Here is a 14808-nt window from a genome sequence, read left to right on the forward strand (position 1 = left end):
TAGGAATGGGTGGTTCACTGGTTCTTTCATTGCATGAATTCTAACTAGAAAAAAGATCCCCCTCAAAAAAAAAAAAAAACTAGAAAAAAGATCTCTTTATTACTTTCAGAATTTTGGGAAGAAATTATATTGTACATTTTGATAATGTCTCATCTCTTTCAATATGCGCAAACTGCGCAAGTTGTTCTTACACTTTTACAAGCTGCATTCAAGTAAAACTAAAAACCAGTTGAAGAAAAAAAAAACTGAAATACCTATTTCTACACAGGGGGCAGTATGTAGCCAATTGCTTGTTGGTTCAGTGGTGATTGGGGCTGAACTTGATAGGGAGAACCCGTGTTCGATCCCCCGCAACAATAATTGGGAGGGGACTGGAACCTAACCACCCAGAACTCGCCCCGAATCCGGATTTGCCCTAAGGGAGAACCGGGTGTTAACACCAAAAAAAACACAGGGGGCAGTATGTAGCCAACGATTTCATCAACTACATCTCAATTTTCAAACTTCTGACATGAATGTTGTACACCAAAATAAGAAATCAGGGTACTTTAGTAAACAACAAAGATGTATTTGTTCCTCCAAAGCCAAAAGAATTCGACATAGCTGTTGTAATAGTCATTTGTTTCGATGCAGTCAATGGCATAAAGGCATCTGAAAATACAAGATCTGGCTGGGAAAGATTGAGAGTCAATGGCGCAATTCCCTGAAATAACACAACCATCATAAACAATTCTGGATTCCTAATGAATGCAATTATTAAAAACTTTATACAAATTAAATATTTCTTGTTTTGGTTCTCAGACTGATACGTTAAGACTTATCGTTTATTATTCTAAGCTAGTATCTAAAGCACCCATCAGACCAACAACAAAAAGCACCTAAACGTCAGAATCAGAAATAAGATTTCATTTCAGCACATTTTAGGCAAGTTCATTATGCGTCAAGAAAGATTGCTCTGTATATTTAGTAACCGAAGAATTAAGTGGAGACAGACTAACATCAGTAGAGTAGCTCTATTGTTATCTTTGTGTTTCACAAATATATGCGTAAAACAACTGTAGTACTAAAAATAAATGAAATATGATGTCTTTAAATGAGTTATCAACATTATGAACTATAGCAATAAGATAAAATGAAAATGCTTACATGCTGAATAGATAAAACAGTGAATATAGCTTCTACAGCTCCAGCTGCCCCTAAAAGATGTCCAATTGCACCCTGATGTAATCATACACAAAAGGCAGACCATAACTCAGTAATCAGAGCATTGTAACTTCAATTCATTTTTCTACCCATATTAGAGAGGAAAGGAAGAAGGGGGGTGGATTTGGGGTGGGGCAGGGCACTAAGGAGGGAGAACTGGAGATGGGAGGAGGTAAGCGATGGTGAAAAGTTGAGCATTTTTCCCTTAAAAAAAGAATACATTTTCAACCTAGGGATCAATAAGAAAACAAATATTCTTAGAAACGGAAAATTTTTCCTTCCAAGTTCCAACCAAACAAAGTCTTGGCATTTAATATTCAACAATATCATTCATTTTCAGACATAAAGTACAAGGCAATGGAATACAACAAAATAATGAGAAAACATGAACGGTGCTAGGCAGTAGAAAAACAAACTTCTTTTCTTTAGAGTCTAAGAATGTCGGATGGTACTTCCTTAGATACAACAAGATTCAACATTGTCCCTTCTGAAATCACTTTCTCATAAGAAGCATCAACCCTAAGCACATCTCAAGTATAGAGTGATATTTCCACTTTAACTCTTTTATTAGACTGGAGGTCCCTAAGAAACAGTTACTCATACGTCTAGAATCTTGACCTCATGAATCTTATCACTGCTGGATAATGCAGGGAATTTTCTTCTTGCCTCGTTGTTGCACTATTCTAGGCAACTCTAGCTGTTCCCATAACCAATTGTAATGAAAATGAAACCAATTTGATGGAGTTACAAGTTACAACAGGAGAAAATAAATTTCCCTCTGAGAGCTGCGAAAGTTGACCCAACCAACAATCTGGTCTGAACTAAAAACTACAATGGCGAGTTTGTGCCGGGGGTTGTTGACAGAATTATTTCATATAATTAAACATAGGATTGGGAATTCCATTTCCGATGGAGCCAAAGATTCATTTGTTCTTTTGGCCGTGGGATGTAATGGACTAAATCAAAATGGCTCTTAAAACCTCTTCGCTTTCTTTCCATGAAGCAGAAGATGGTCGTCCCGTTGTTTTCCCGTTATCGCTTTTGGGTCAATTGGAAACAACCTCTCTGCGATTGCAGGGGTAAGGTTGCGTACACCCGACCCCCCTTACCCTGCTTCTTGCGGGAGCCTCTTTAAGGAAATGGGGTAATGATAATGATAATGAAACATAGGATTAGGAAAATACTTCCTGCATTCAGTCTGTTTACTCAAAAAAATTCCAACATATTTGAATTTAGTTTTTTCTTTAAAAAAATGGTTAGATTCAAAGAATCCATTAAATCTTAGGGTTTAGTTTTTCAACCCATTTTATTTGAGATACTTTCAACCCCTTTATTATTGAAACAAACAAGAACCCTACCCAAAACGACTTTTCAACTAGCTATGATCAATATTTCAAATCAACATCATCATATAAAACTGAGAGGCAATATGGCAGAAAAAAGTACATGGAGAGTGACAGAAAATCGTTCACATTCCAATTAAAGCTATAGGGTGCACAAAACATATCTCCAAGATCATCATAAAGAAGTCAAGGAAACATCTTCGTCAGAGCTACTTTCAAATTTACCTTTGTTGAAGAAAATGCTAAAGTACCAGACTTTGCATGCTCACCAAATGTTGCTTTCATTGCAGCGCCTTCTATTGCATCACCTGAGCATATATGCAAATTAGCTATAACAGGACCAGTATGCAAATTCAATACACACCTTAAATCAGTGGTTAAAATCAGAAAGTTAAGTCATTATGAAAAGATTCAAACAACTTACCTAAAGGTGTTGATGTAGCATGAGCATTCACATAATCCACCTTGTTAGAATGAAGACCTGACTGAAAATCCCAGATGAGCAAGTATTATTTATTCCCCTACTTTCCTTGAATTCATTGAAGTTACAATAAACAAACTTTTTATTCACTTTTGTCCTCTTATGTAATACTACAAAGCATAAATTTAATGTGTTATTATTGGCCCAAGTTTTGGAGATGGAAAACGAAGGAGGTCCTTGAGAGTTGAGAGTTGAGACTTTGATTTGCCAAAACTATGCTCTCTACCTTTTTTGTAAGACATCAGCTTTTCATTGACATGAACTTAGGATAAAGTTTCAGGCACTCATTTATTAATTTTGTACACTAAATACTTAAAAAGACAAATTGAAATAATAGAAACCTCAAGGAAGTTTTCTTCTTGCTTTACCATTAGTCCCCTACTACCAAATTGCCCACCGCAACTTAATTCTTCAGTTCAAATAGAGAGATAAAACCAGTAAATATAAGGTGTGAACTGTACAGCATATATTATCTAACAGAACAGGAGCAGCTTAAGATATACGGTGGAATGTTCAATCTTCATAAAATCATAAAAGGCATATGCTACTATGCCAGGCACCAAAATTCCCTCTCATCTGTATCTCTTACGCTACGTCGATATAGAAGAATGTACAAAGGTAATTATGCATCTAAATGAACAAGTAAATCTGTAAAGCCAGTAACTTTACCTGCTTTAAAGCACTTTTCATTGCCATGATGGCACCTCTTCCATCGTTATGAGGTTGGGTTATGTGATACGCATCACCTGCAAGCTAATGAATGTCAATAAACCTCATAAAGAAAGATCCCAATTTCTGAGAGAAAGTAGTTTGAGAAACAACCTGACATCCCATAGCCACAAAGCTCTGCATAAATTTTTGCCCCGCGTTCCTTCGCATGTTCAAATTCCTTCAACACAAGGAAATATGCTTTAGATGGTAGAAGAGGAAGGAATAACTACATTAAGACCACATTGCTGATCAGAACTGAGAAGTGGTAAGCAGGGATATCTAACAGTGCAACTTAAATTAATAGCACAAAAGATAAACATGATATCTGGAATGGATCATAGTGAACAGCTAAAGAATGCACACACAAACAGAACTGATCAAATTACCTCTAATACCATGACACCGCTACCTTCACCGATTCTGTAGATAGAAAACACGTTATCAAACTATAAAAGCAACAAAAGTACCAAAAGAATAAAGATACCCAGTAAGTTCAACGAATCCAATGAAGCTGGAAAGACTTACACAAAACCATCACGTCCAACATCAAAAGGCCGAGAGGCTTCACAAGGGGAAGAATTGTACTTCGTGGATAAAGCTTTTAACCTGCATGTTAAAAGAAACTACTCACTATTTTTATTTTGAAAAACTACATTTACATCAGTTGGACTATGTCAGGGGTGGAAGGGAACGGAACACATTATGGTTTTAAGGCCTTAAGGGTACCGTTTGAGATAAATATCATTAGAAGCAAGAAATGAAAACTGTTCATGGAAACGGAAAGCATTTATAGCCTCATATGCCTTGAGCAGAGAATACCAACCACCCACTCAACGAAAAAGCATTTAGCCTAAAATTATACTTCCTCCAATTGCACCATTTGGATTTTGACACTATTCACACTCGCATATGAATATCTTTTGTAATTTATATGCAAGGATCCTAAGGAAAAATATATAGGCATGTAGGGTCTTGTTAGATTCGTCTCGATATATCCTCTCAAAATACCAAATTTTTTATAATTTTTACTAATGTATAATTAGAGATATTATAAGTTAAAGATGTGCATTGGCAAGCATGAAACCGAATACCAACCAACCACTCCACGAAAAAGCATTTAGCCTAAAATTATACTTCCTCCAACTTTTAATAATTGCACCCTTTGGATTTTGACACTATTAACACTCTCGTGTGAATATCTTTGTACGGAGTAATTGATATGTAAGGATTCTAAGGAAAAATATAGGTATGCGGGGTCTTGTTAGATTCGTCTCCATATATCCTTTCAAAATATCAATCTTTAATAGTTTACTAATGTATAATTAGAGATATTATAGGTTAAAATGTGTATTGGCAAACATGAAACCTTAAATGGTGCAATTATTAAAAAAACCAGAGGAAGTAAATAAATGTAAAACCAGCATACGTTGTCTACAATATCATCACCAACATCAACCCAAAAGACCTAACAATGCTCCTTCCCCAAGACGGTGGGGTATCTATCAGTCTAAGATCAGCAGAGCAATTCCCCACTGATGAAAGAGGCAAAAGAAACTATAGTTTATTCCAGTGAACTTACATGTTTTTATACAGTTTCATTGCATGTTAATAATGACATTACCAGTATAGTAAAAGGTGGGTGCCTAAGCAAGATAACCCTGATTCTAAAAGCACATTAATTTTGAATGCTTGAGACATTTTACTCCTGATGCCCAAAGTCTCCAAACTAACAAAAACATCTTATTTACTCCTTATCTTCCTACCATGAAACCACAAAATTTTAAGTAGCAGCTATAGGTTGATCCGTTTGGTATGCAAGGATAGCTAAGAGATAGAACATAAAAGTCATATAACTTAGCATTCGTCCAAGATAAAAACAAGTTCTGGACCACTGGGTCAGCCAAGTTCAATCATATTTTCTTCAATTAACTTTTAGAATATAGTCTGACATCCTTTATTTCACTTATAACTTTTTGTGTTTTGAGGAAAGATCAGGGGGGGTGGCTTTTCCTGAATCAAGACCTTTTTGAACCAACGATGCTTTGTTCTTTTCATGTAAGAGCGATACCTGCAAAAACCTGCAACAGATAAGGCATCAATGCTGGCTTCTGTTCCGCCAGCCACCATTACATCTGCATCTCCAAATAGAATCATACGAGCAGCGTCTCCTATGGAATGCGCCCCAGTGGCACAAGCTGTCACTGCCGCATGGTTTGGTCCCTAGATTCAAAAACAAGACTGTACATGCATATACTCTTTCAAATATTCGATATATTTGTGCGAAGACTTTGAACAAACATGCTTAAAGAAAAATACATACGAGAGAATTGTGACCTCTAAATACAGTATGGCATCAGATTCAAAATTCCAACATGCCCCAATCACAGTTTAAATGTGACCCTTCCATACCCTCACTGACTAAAGGTGAACCTTAGATGTCTAAGTCTTGTCAAATTATTACAATAGTGTTTCCGTAGTTCAATTACTGAAAAGGATAGAATATTCTGATCAAATTTACATATTTTGTCCGTTTTTTTTTTAACTTGCACCATTTGGGTTGGGCACAAAGATTAAGAAAAACAGTAAATATCAAAATTGCCCATATGATAACAAACAAAAGAGAGGGAAAAAGTAAGGTAACAATGGTAAATGTGAAATTTAAGTAAGGGTAAAGTAGGTATTTAATGTGTGAAAACACCAAAAAGCATGTGAACACATACCATAAAAGGAAATGGTGCAACTAATATACAACTTCCATAAAAGAAGATGATGCAAGTAAAAAACACGGAGGAAGTATTATGCGGAGGTTGAAGGATCCTCATAAGGCATGCTTCTTTGCCTGGGATTTGGGAGGCAATAAAAGGGAAGATAATTACCAAAGACTAATTATTTAAAGAAAAGAAATTTCACTTCCGCACATTACGTGCAACCTTTGTGAGGAAGAGGAGGAACCAGTAGAACACCTCTTACTTTTTCCTATGGGTTCTCCGCTTGTTGCGTTTTAGATATCCACTTAGATTCAATGGCCCAGATAAAAAAGAATTTGATAGCATGGAAAAGAAGGTCAAAGCATAGGGTGATTAATGCCATGTGTATGTGGCAAGAGAGGCCCTGGTAATTTTTGAAGGTATTTCTTTGTTCATGTCAAGCCGTCCAAATATTAAACCTGTCTCAAATAACAGATATATTTGATAAAATTTGCTAATTTTGACCACAAACTTCTTAATGTATTGGATTATAATGTGAAAAGCATATTGCTTATTTATTTGTAGAAATAGTTACTCAAAACCATCATTTGATAGTTTAACCATGTAGCGATAGAAACTTATTAACAAAGCTAACAGGGTATAGTGCCTAGGCAAACTGTAAGAGAGATATAGATTGATTCCAGAACTTGTAATTAACTCTTTTTTGGGTCTTGTTTTGAGGTGGTGTAGCCTCTGTTTTGTTTTGGTTTGTCTTGGTTATTGGGGACGTCCATTAGGAATGGATGGAGGAAGCAATGCCATTACTTTTATGTAGTAAATTTCATTTCCTCAGATACACCAGATTTGTATCTGATACATTTAAATTTGATAAATCTAGATCAGAAAAGTATCCAGGTAATTATTGTAGGATTGGATCAGCGAAATTCTATCAAAATCTAATTCATATTGCTATACATAAACTAAAAAAAAGGGACTGCACTGTCAATAATATAACACCAATCATTATCTAAAATTCTGCATAAATGAAGAACAAAGTGATTACATGAATCCCTAGGCAGCATGTTTAAGGTTCCCCTCAAAAGAAAAGGGCAGCAAGTTTAAGGTTTATCTGAACCAGGGGGAAGTTCAGAAGATTTAGAAAAAACATGGAGATCCAAAAAAAAGGGGGGGAGTCAAAAGCAAGAATACCTGGAATCCATACTTCATGCTCACATGGCCAGAAGCCATGTTGATTAATATCCTAGGAACAAAGAATGGACTCAGACGCCGAAGACGCTGCACACGAGGAACAGACTTTGTCAACCTTAGATTTTCCCTTCTTACTTAGAGACAGTAGTTAATTTCTTGCTTAAACAAAAAAACATAAAACCCCCGGCACGCAATTGACAACTAGGGTATATTTTAAAAAAAAAAAAATCTTTGAAACAACACAGCAAAGAAACCAAGCTGATTAAAGTGGATAGAAATTGTACTCCGTTTCTAAAATGCTGATCACATTTTTGATCTTGGTATGAAATCTCTAACTATCTTACATGTATGATTTTTTATAGCTCACTTCTTGAACATTGTTAAATTAAAAGAGAAAAAATTCAGTGAAAGCCAAAGCATTGTATCTTTTGGACTTTTGCAATAGAGCAAGAAATATCCACCTTTTCACAAATCAGCTGTGCAGCGTCTACAATATCACTCATGCTCCCAATACCACCACCAATGGATACTCCCTGTAGTCTTCTCATTAGCAAACAATATATAGCTAAAATCTTGACAAAAGAAAACAGCAGAAGCATTTATTTTTCTACCTGACAAGAAAAAGAATCCTTACAGTTCTTTCTTTCTCATCCTGTTCCACTGGAGCCCAATTCGCATCTCTAAGGGCCTCATCAGCAGCACATAGTGCATACCCTATAAACCTCGAAATTGACCTGTGCTCCTGTTAAAAAAGAATCAGAACAGACAGCCAACAAAATGGATGAAAGTTACTAGTCACATCATAGAATACAGCCATGTACTGGTCTGTCAATTATTCATTAAGGCCAATACTAAGTACATTACAGTCTCATCACAGCATGAACGAACACTGCGTAAGTTGTTCATTAAGGCCAATACTAAGGGTCCCAAACTTCCAATATAGAACTGTAGAAGTAATGAGTTCCATACTTACACTGCAGTCCCATCACAGCATGATCAAACAGTTCAAGAAAATGGAGGGAAATTATTACAGCCATTAGCCATACCATAGAACACAATTGGTCTGTCAATATGATAGAACGCAATTGGTCTGTCAATATGTGATTGCAACTATTCAATAAGGCAAATACCACTAAAGTACAAAGAGTTCAAACATACAGGTTCTGAGTTTCAATTACAGGCATGAATAACACTATGCAAGTTTCCAACTTTCGATCAAAACCGCTGTTGTTTTCGGTCCGGCAAATCAAATGTAAGCTCAACATTCCATTATTTCAAACCCATGATTCAGAAATATCCTTGAACGCAGTACAGGATAGGAACCTTGTCAAGATCACTAGGAAATCATACTATTTCTTTATATATTAAGCTGTTCTGCTCCAATTAAATTCATAAAACAGCAAATTTCCAAAAAAGAGTATGGAAAAAAATGAACCTTGGACCACAAGAGCTCGTTGAATTGATCAGGGTTAGTTCCAGAAGGAACAAAAGCAGCAACTTTAGAAGTTAATAGGTCAAAAACATGGGATTGCGTTTCAGCATCGAAACCATCCAGCTTAAGATCCTTCATAGTTAGTGCTCGAATTCCACATTCGCCGTCGACTAGTCTCCTCCATGTTGTCCCAACTCCGCAACCGAGAGGCGTTACCATGCCTAACCCTGTAAAACATTCCACCATTGAAATTAAATTATGGAGCTGAGCAAAGAAGATAGAGAAAGAGACGAGGATGATTACCGGTGACGACGACTCGGCGACGATGTGAGGTTGTGGAAGAGGAGATGAAACGGTTGGGATGGAAGCGAGAAGGTAGTAAACGACGCCATTGATGGATTGCCATTGAAGGACTTGAGGTGAGGTTTACCGATTCTTAAACCCCCGTGGACAATTGTTTAATTTTGTGTGTGATTTCCTATAATACCCTTAAGACCCCTCTTCTCACTCTCACTTTCCCTCGCACCTTTTCTTTTTCTATTTCCTCCCTTTCCTCGTATCCTCACAGGGAAACACTAACGCCCGCCGCCTCCCGCCGCCGCGAATACCATCGACGACGCCAGTCCACTCGATAAGTACATAGTTCTAACTCCCAACTCTTCCTTTCAGTATCCAAAGTTTGATTTCTATTTCAAACTTGCAATAAGAGCTTTGTTTGTCCAATTCAATCAGTATGTGATAAATTTCTATCCAAAATTCATCAATTAAAAAAATTGACGCATGATATTTCATGTATTCCACCAAAATTAGTGTAAATAGTGAATTACTTGGACATGATGAAAACTGAAAACGTTCCCTTTTCTTGTTGATTTTAATTTTATTCATACAAATTAATTAATTCAATCGTTTTGGATATAGATTCTGGAGGTCACATATTCGGACTCGTCCAAGATAGGAGCTTTTCTCTTCTTATTGTTCTAATTCTTATGGATGAGATCAAATTTATTGGAAATAATCATCCTGAAGATGTTAGATGGCTTTGTTCACTGTCCGAGTCGGAACTCGTAAGTTGGACCTTATGTTATGTGCTATGTTCTGAATCCATGTTTTCAGGTGTTGCTATCAGATGACTGAATTAGTGAAATCTTCTAATTCTGTTGCTTCTGTATTGAAAAAGGTTCATGAAGTAGTATCTAGGTTCTTATCCTGGAGCTTTAAGCTTCTGCTAATTATAATGACCTGATAATGTAATTTGTTTAATAGTTTGTACACTTTCTTGTTCCGGAGGGAAGGACTTGTTAGCGCTGTCTAATGGAGCCTTCCCATTTTGTTTCATTGTTTCACGAGGTTGAGGATTCCATTATATGTCTTGAAGCGAGTGAAATAAATAGTGAAATGTAGTACTCCGTAATAAAGCTGTTTAACTGATTTAGTTCTTGAGAGATGGCTAGGGAAAAAGCTGCATAACAGATTAACAGATACTTCTGTCATGCCACTTCCCTTGATCATTTTTGTTAATCGATTCCGGCTTTGATTTCTCTGACGGATTAAGTCTTCCACTGTCAGCATTTGTTACTGCTCACCATCATAAGTGTTCTTGTTTATTGCTTTAGAAAAGTTATGAATTGGTTAACATTGAGATGGTATAAGGTATATTTCTTATGTGGCGAATGGGTTGACAGGTTTTAGGTTTTACTCCGTAGGTTACATGTTTCTACACTCAAGCGGAAAATTGTCCTAAAATCTTTCTATACTTCGTGAGCTACTGTTCCTTTTTTTTCATCTCTGGATTTTAAAAGCATGGAGATATCCATGTTGTTAATCAACAACAGGACTTAAGTGCAAAAGCACAATTTTTGATTCGGTGCCATCAAGAAAAAAAGGGTGGGGGTTGCATTAGCGATTTAGGTCCGCATAATCATTAAGGTTTTTCTACAATTTGTTCGCCACTTGGGTTCCACTATGTAAGATTAATCAGAGTAAGACAGAAAGGTTTTATGTTATAACACTGGAGTATATTATTTCATTGTGGCTGGATGATATTTTATGTGAATTATCTACCTCTTAATGTTTATATTTATGCAGTCCACTGATATGATGCTGAAGAAATTTTCATTGATGCTTACTAAATAATATTTCAGAACTTCATTATTGACTTGATGCCTTGATGTTTATACAATGTTGACAGGACATGCTGATTAGCCTAAAGAAGCTTGTCCTTCGACGAGCTCAAGCTGTAGGGCATGAAAGTCTAGTCCAGAAATTTGATCTGAAAATGCTTCGAGCACTTGGCATGTTCCTTCTCTTGTTTTGCGTTAATGTTTTCCTTCTTTGATCTTTGTTATGGTAGAATTTTTTTTGTCTTACCTGTGGTGCTATAAATATTCATACACTGTGGTCTTATACTTAGGGTGTGCTTGAATTGAGGGTAATGCATTAAGGGGGTAATAAAAGTCAAATTAAGTAAAATGAAGCTGATTGGAGGTGATGATAAGGGGATGAAGTGTTGGTGACAATAAGATAGTATTGTTAAGAATAAAAGAAAAAGAAGGGGAGAATAATTTCCCTCATTATTGGGTTAATTGTTACCCACCATACCACTAGGGTGATTATTACCCTCATTTGTGGTGTAATAGATTCCCCCTTCCTCCCTTCTCCTCACCGAGTCTCATCATTACACCACTACATCACCCTCCTTGGAACCACCTCAATTTACCTTCTTTTTCCTTCTATTGAGTTGGGTTGACTTCAATCAAAGCGTGCCAACTTTTATTTCTCCTGGAATTTTTCATATACAGTACAATATTCCCCCTCTGGTTTTTTATTTCATACCCACCTTTTATGTATTGCTGTTTTATCTTAATTCTAGAATGAGTTAGTTGGTCAAATTAACAAATGTCATACCTATATGACTATGCACCTTTGAGGTTACTGTTGGAAGGCTGATTTGCATTGTTGTGATTTTTGTCTACTATGCTAGTATGAAACTCAAATGTGCCAGATTCTAGAACTACGCAGCTTTCAGTGAACATAAGTTGAACAAAGAAATTGGAAATTGGAAGTTGGCAGTTGGCAGTGTGGTGCAGTTGTTTTATTGTCTCTTTTCTGTTCTTTTACAGGATTTATTTTGATGCAACATGTTAGTGGAAGAGTAAATGACTTGCAATTGACAGACTTAGCTGTGCCGAAAGATTTGTTTGACGGATGTACTTTATTGAAATTGGATAGAGTAGAAACGAGAGAGCAAGAAAAGACAAGGTAACTTATTCGCACTTTTTATTTATTTATACATTCTAAAATTGTTAGTTGATCATGCAATTTAGCTAAGCATCTGTGCTGTTTTCTGCCCTTATGTTTTGTTAAACAATTGTGCCTTTTCTGCTTTCAATTTTGGCTTGTACTTATCCATCAAAATCCCTCTGTTTTTAGCTTGAAGCAGCTGGAAATAACAACTTATGTTTTATTGGATTTGTATGGTTCAGTTGTTGTTGGTGTTTTTATTTTGCCGCTTTCTAGAGAGTAAACTAGTATGTAACCCGGGCGTTGCCCCGGGTTTTGACTTTTATTCGGGTTTTTTTTTAATATGTGCACGTAGAGATGGTATCATCATCAAATTACGGTGGTAACATAAGATTAGTGGCCGATCAACAACCTCCTCGATTAAACCACAGATCCAAAAATCTAAACAAAGTCGGATCCTTTTCTTCAAAGTAATAATTGTACATTAAAGAATTAAGTAATCATTCCTTTTTTTGCATTCACTTTTATTCAATGTGTTGTTTATTGTAAAAAGAATATATAGGCTTATATGGAAAGATATTACATAAGTTGTAGATGGTTAAGATGGTAAGAAGTGTAACTTTTAACAAAGAGGTTCGGTGTTCGATCCTTGTTAGATGTTTTTTGGTTGTAATGATGTCTCATGATGCTAATTATTGGTGACGTGGCGTAATAAGGAGAGGTTTACGTGACATGTATACGTTCTTCAAAACGCCTTTTAATATATTAGTATAGATGAGTAAACGTTTGTGCATGTTTTTTGGCTTACTCTCCGAGAATTCTTCCGTTACCCTCTTCCAGAGCCTTTCTTCACGATTCTACTTTCTGTATTAGTTTCCTTCACCCCCCCCCCCCCCCCTTCATGTAATTATGTGTTGTTTGGAAAGAAGCACAACCGGAGAATGCAGACTAGTAGGTCGACTAGGCCCCATAAATTTGAGACCTATTTCGGATAAAGTATCAATTTGAGTGTTAGGATCCTTCCATTTCTTTTCAATCATCTTATATATCTAAAAATGATGACACCTAAGCTAGTAAAAGGAACAATTCCGAAAAACTCCTTATTTTCCCCCTTTATGCATTCACGGCTGTTGATTTAAGAAATAGACCATCCATTTCTTTTAGGAAATAAAAAGGATCCCTCCTGCAATTTGGTGTGTACGAAAGTATATGGGTTTGGAGTGTACGCGCTATGCATTCACACTGGTTATTTAGTGCTTTAATTTGATATCAGGTTATTTATCTGTTTTACATGGTTTATGGATGCTAATGACATACGGAGTATTGTTTTGCCAGATATGGGTTTTTACCGCTAAAAGCTTGTAAATTTGATGATTATTTGGGTTTGATTTTCGAATTATGGAGAGAGATCTGTTTTTGCGGAGCAATACGTACGAAGGGTACAGCAATATGTCATTAGTGGAGAGAGATCGGTTTTTGTAGAGGATAAGAGGGAGGTAGAGGCAGAACGGTAGGGACATAGAGAGTGCTTTATAAAGACTATTTTCATAATATGATTGTTTCTATAAAATTAAGAACAATAATATGGGCATGCAAAAATAGTCTTACTCAAAGTTGAAACCATACAAAGCCTGGACGAACACTAATTATCTATCAATGAATTGAAGTTGTTTTGTGTTGTGTTGTAAGACGCGTAGACAAACACTAATTATAAGATGCCTGGACGGCCTCTAATTTCACCCCTCGAAGAACAGAAAGATGTTAACTTATGCGGAATATAATTAAATGGATGTATGCATAAGTAGTTAATTAAGCATACACATTAACATTCAGTTGAGAGCCTATATTCAGGGATAAAAACATCTTAACGACCGGCCTTACCATCATGCTAAACCTAACCATTTTTGTGCTACAATTTCTGCTTTTGTATGCTTGCTTGTGATTACTTTTTTACGCCCATGTTTTCCATCATGCTAAACCAAACAATTTTTGTGCTATAGTTTTTGCTTTTGTTTGCTTGCTCATGTTTATTTCTGCTCACCTATGTTTTGAAGCTCTGAAAGATAAGTCTGGATGCGTGTACCTGGATCAACTTACGCCCAAAAGCGAGGCTTATAAGGTTAATGTAAAGGTCGTTAAGAAAGGAAGAGGAAGTTTTCATAGCAAATGCATTTTATATCTTTTGTACAAGAAACACTTATTCTACTTGCCTTATCAAATGCCTCTTAAATCTTTTACTAATTCTAATTGTATTAGGTAATATGCATCGTAATTATGTTAAGTCGTGGTATTTTGTTAATGTTTTATCAACGTAATAGTTCATTTTAGTTGCTTGTTGCCTTAGGTAATATACATTGTAGTTATGTTAACTCATGATATTTTGTTACGGTTTTGTTAATGTTGTTAGGGTTTTGTTAATGTAATAGTCCATATGTTTTGTTGCTCAACTAATTGGTTTTATAAGGAATTATGAGAGTTTGTCCATGGATTTCGACTAAGTAA

The 14808-nt window shown here is 36.0% G+C and overlaps 2 protein-coding genes across 2 annotated transcripts; one reads left to right on the forward strand and one right to left on the reverse strand.

Annotated features, from left to right (window-relative positions):
- Window positions 1-80: 80 nt before the first annotated feature.
- LOC110791476 (3-oxoacyl-[acyl-carrier-protein] synthase, mitochondrial) lies at window positions 81-9599 on the reverse strand. Its single transcript, XM_021996225.2, has 14 exons — window positions 9370-9599; window positions 9070-9293; window positions 8269-8376; window positions 8096-8167; window positions 7635-7721; window positions 5807-5958; window positions 4264-4344; window positions 4125-4158; window positions 3850-3916; window positions 3697-3773; window positions 2971-3031; window positions 2772-2854; window positions 1147-1218; window positions 81-703 (listed from the first exon to the last, which is right to left on the reverse strand). Exons 1-14 carry the CDS (start codon window positions 9470-9472, stop codon window positions 539-541), a joined length of 1386 nt encoding a protein of 461 aa, XP_021851917.1. The 5' UTR covers window positions 9473-9599; the 3' UTR covers window positions 81-538.
- Window positions 9568-14724, forward strand: LOC110791478 (uncharacterized). The gene is made up of 5 exons (XM_021996228.2): window positions 9568-9701; window positions 9985-10130; window positions 11255-11357; window positions 12186-12324; window positions 14361-14724. Exons 2-5 carry the CDS (start codon window positions 10053-10055, stop codon window positions 14371-14373), a joined length of 333 nt encoding a protein of 110 aa, XP_021851920.1. The 5' UTR covers window positions 9568-9701; window positions 9985-10052; the 3' UTR covers window positions 14374-14724.
- The last annotated feature ends 84 nt before the right edge of the window (window positions 14725-14808 follow it).

This window comes from Spinacia oleracea, chromosome 2 (assembly GCF_020520425.1).
Source record: "Spinacia oleracea cultivar Varoflay chromosome 2, BTI_SOV_V1, whole genome shotgun sequence".
NCBI classification, from domain to species: domain Eukaryota; kingdom Viridiplantae; phylum Streptophyta; class Magnoliopsida; order Caryophyllales; family Amaranthaceae; genus Spinacia; species Spinacia oleracea.

What these genes read in the sequence shown, in the direction of transcription:
- LOC110791476 (XM_021996225.2), bottom strand. Translation starts at nt 9,472, where the DNA reads ATGGCAATCCATCAATGGCGTCGTTTACTACCTTCTCGCTTCCATCCC. An exon ending in TCGCCGAGTCGTCGTCACCG is followed by an intron (nt 9,294 to 9,369) that starts GTAATCATCCTC and finishes AATGTTTTACAG; the next exon opens with GGTTAGGCATGGTAACGCCT. An exon ending in AGGATGAGAAAGAAAGAACT is followed by an intron (nt 8,168 to 8,268) that starts GTAAGGATTCTT and finishes AGAAGACTACAG; the next exon opens with GGAGTATCCATTGGTGGTGG.
- LOC110791478 (XM_021996228.2), top strand. Translation starts at nt 10,053, where the DNA reads ATGGATGAGATCAAATTTATTGGAAATAATCATCCTGAAGATGTTAGA. An exon ending in CACTGTCCGAGTCGGAACTC is followed by an intron (nt 10,131 to 11,254) that starts GTAAGTTGGACC and finishes CAATGTTGACAG; the next exon opens with GACATGCTGATTAGCCTAAA. An exon ending in GAAAATGCTTCGAGCACTTG is followed by an intron (nt 11,358 to 12,185) that starts GCATGTTCCTTC and finishes GTTCTTTTACAG; the next exon opens with GATTTATTTTGATGCAACAT.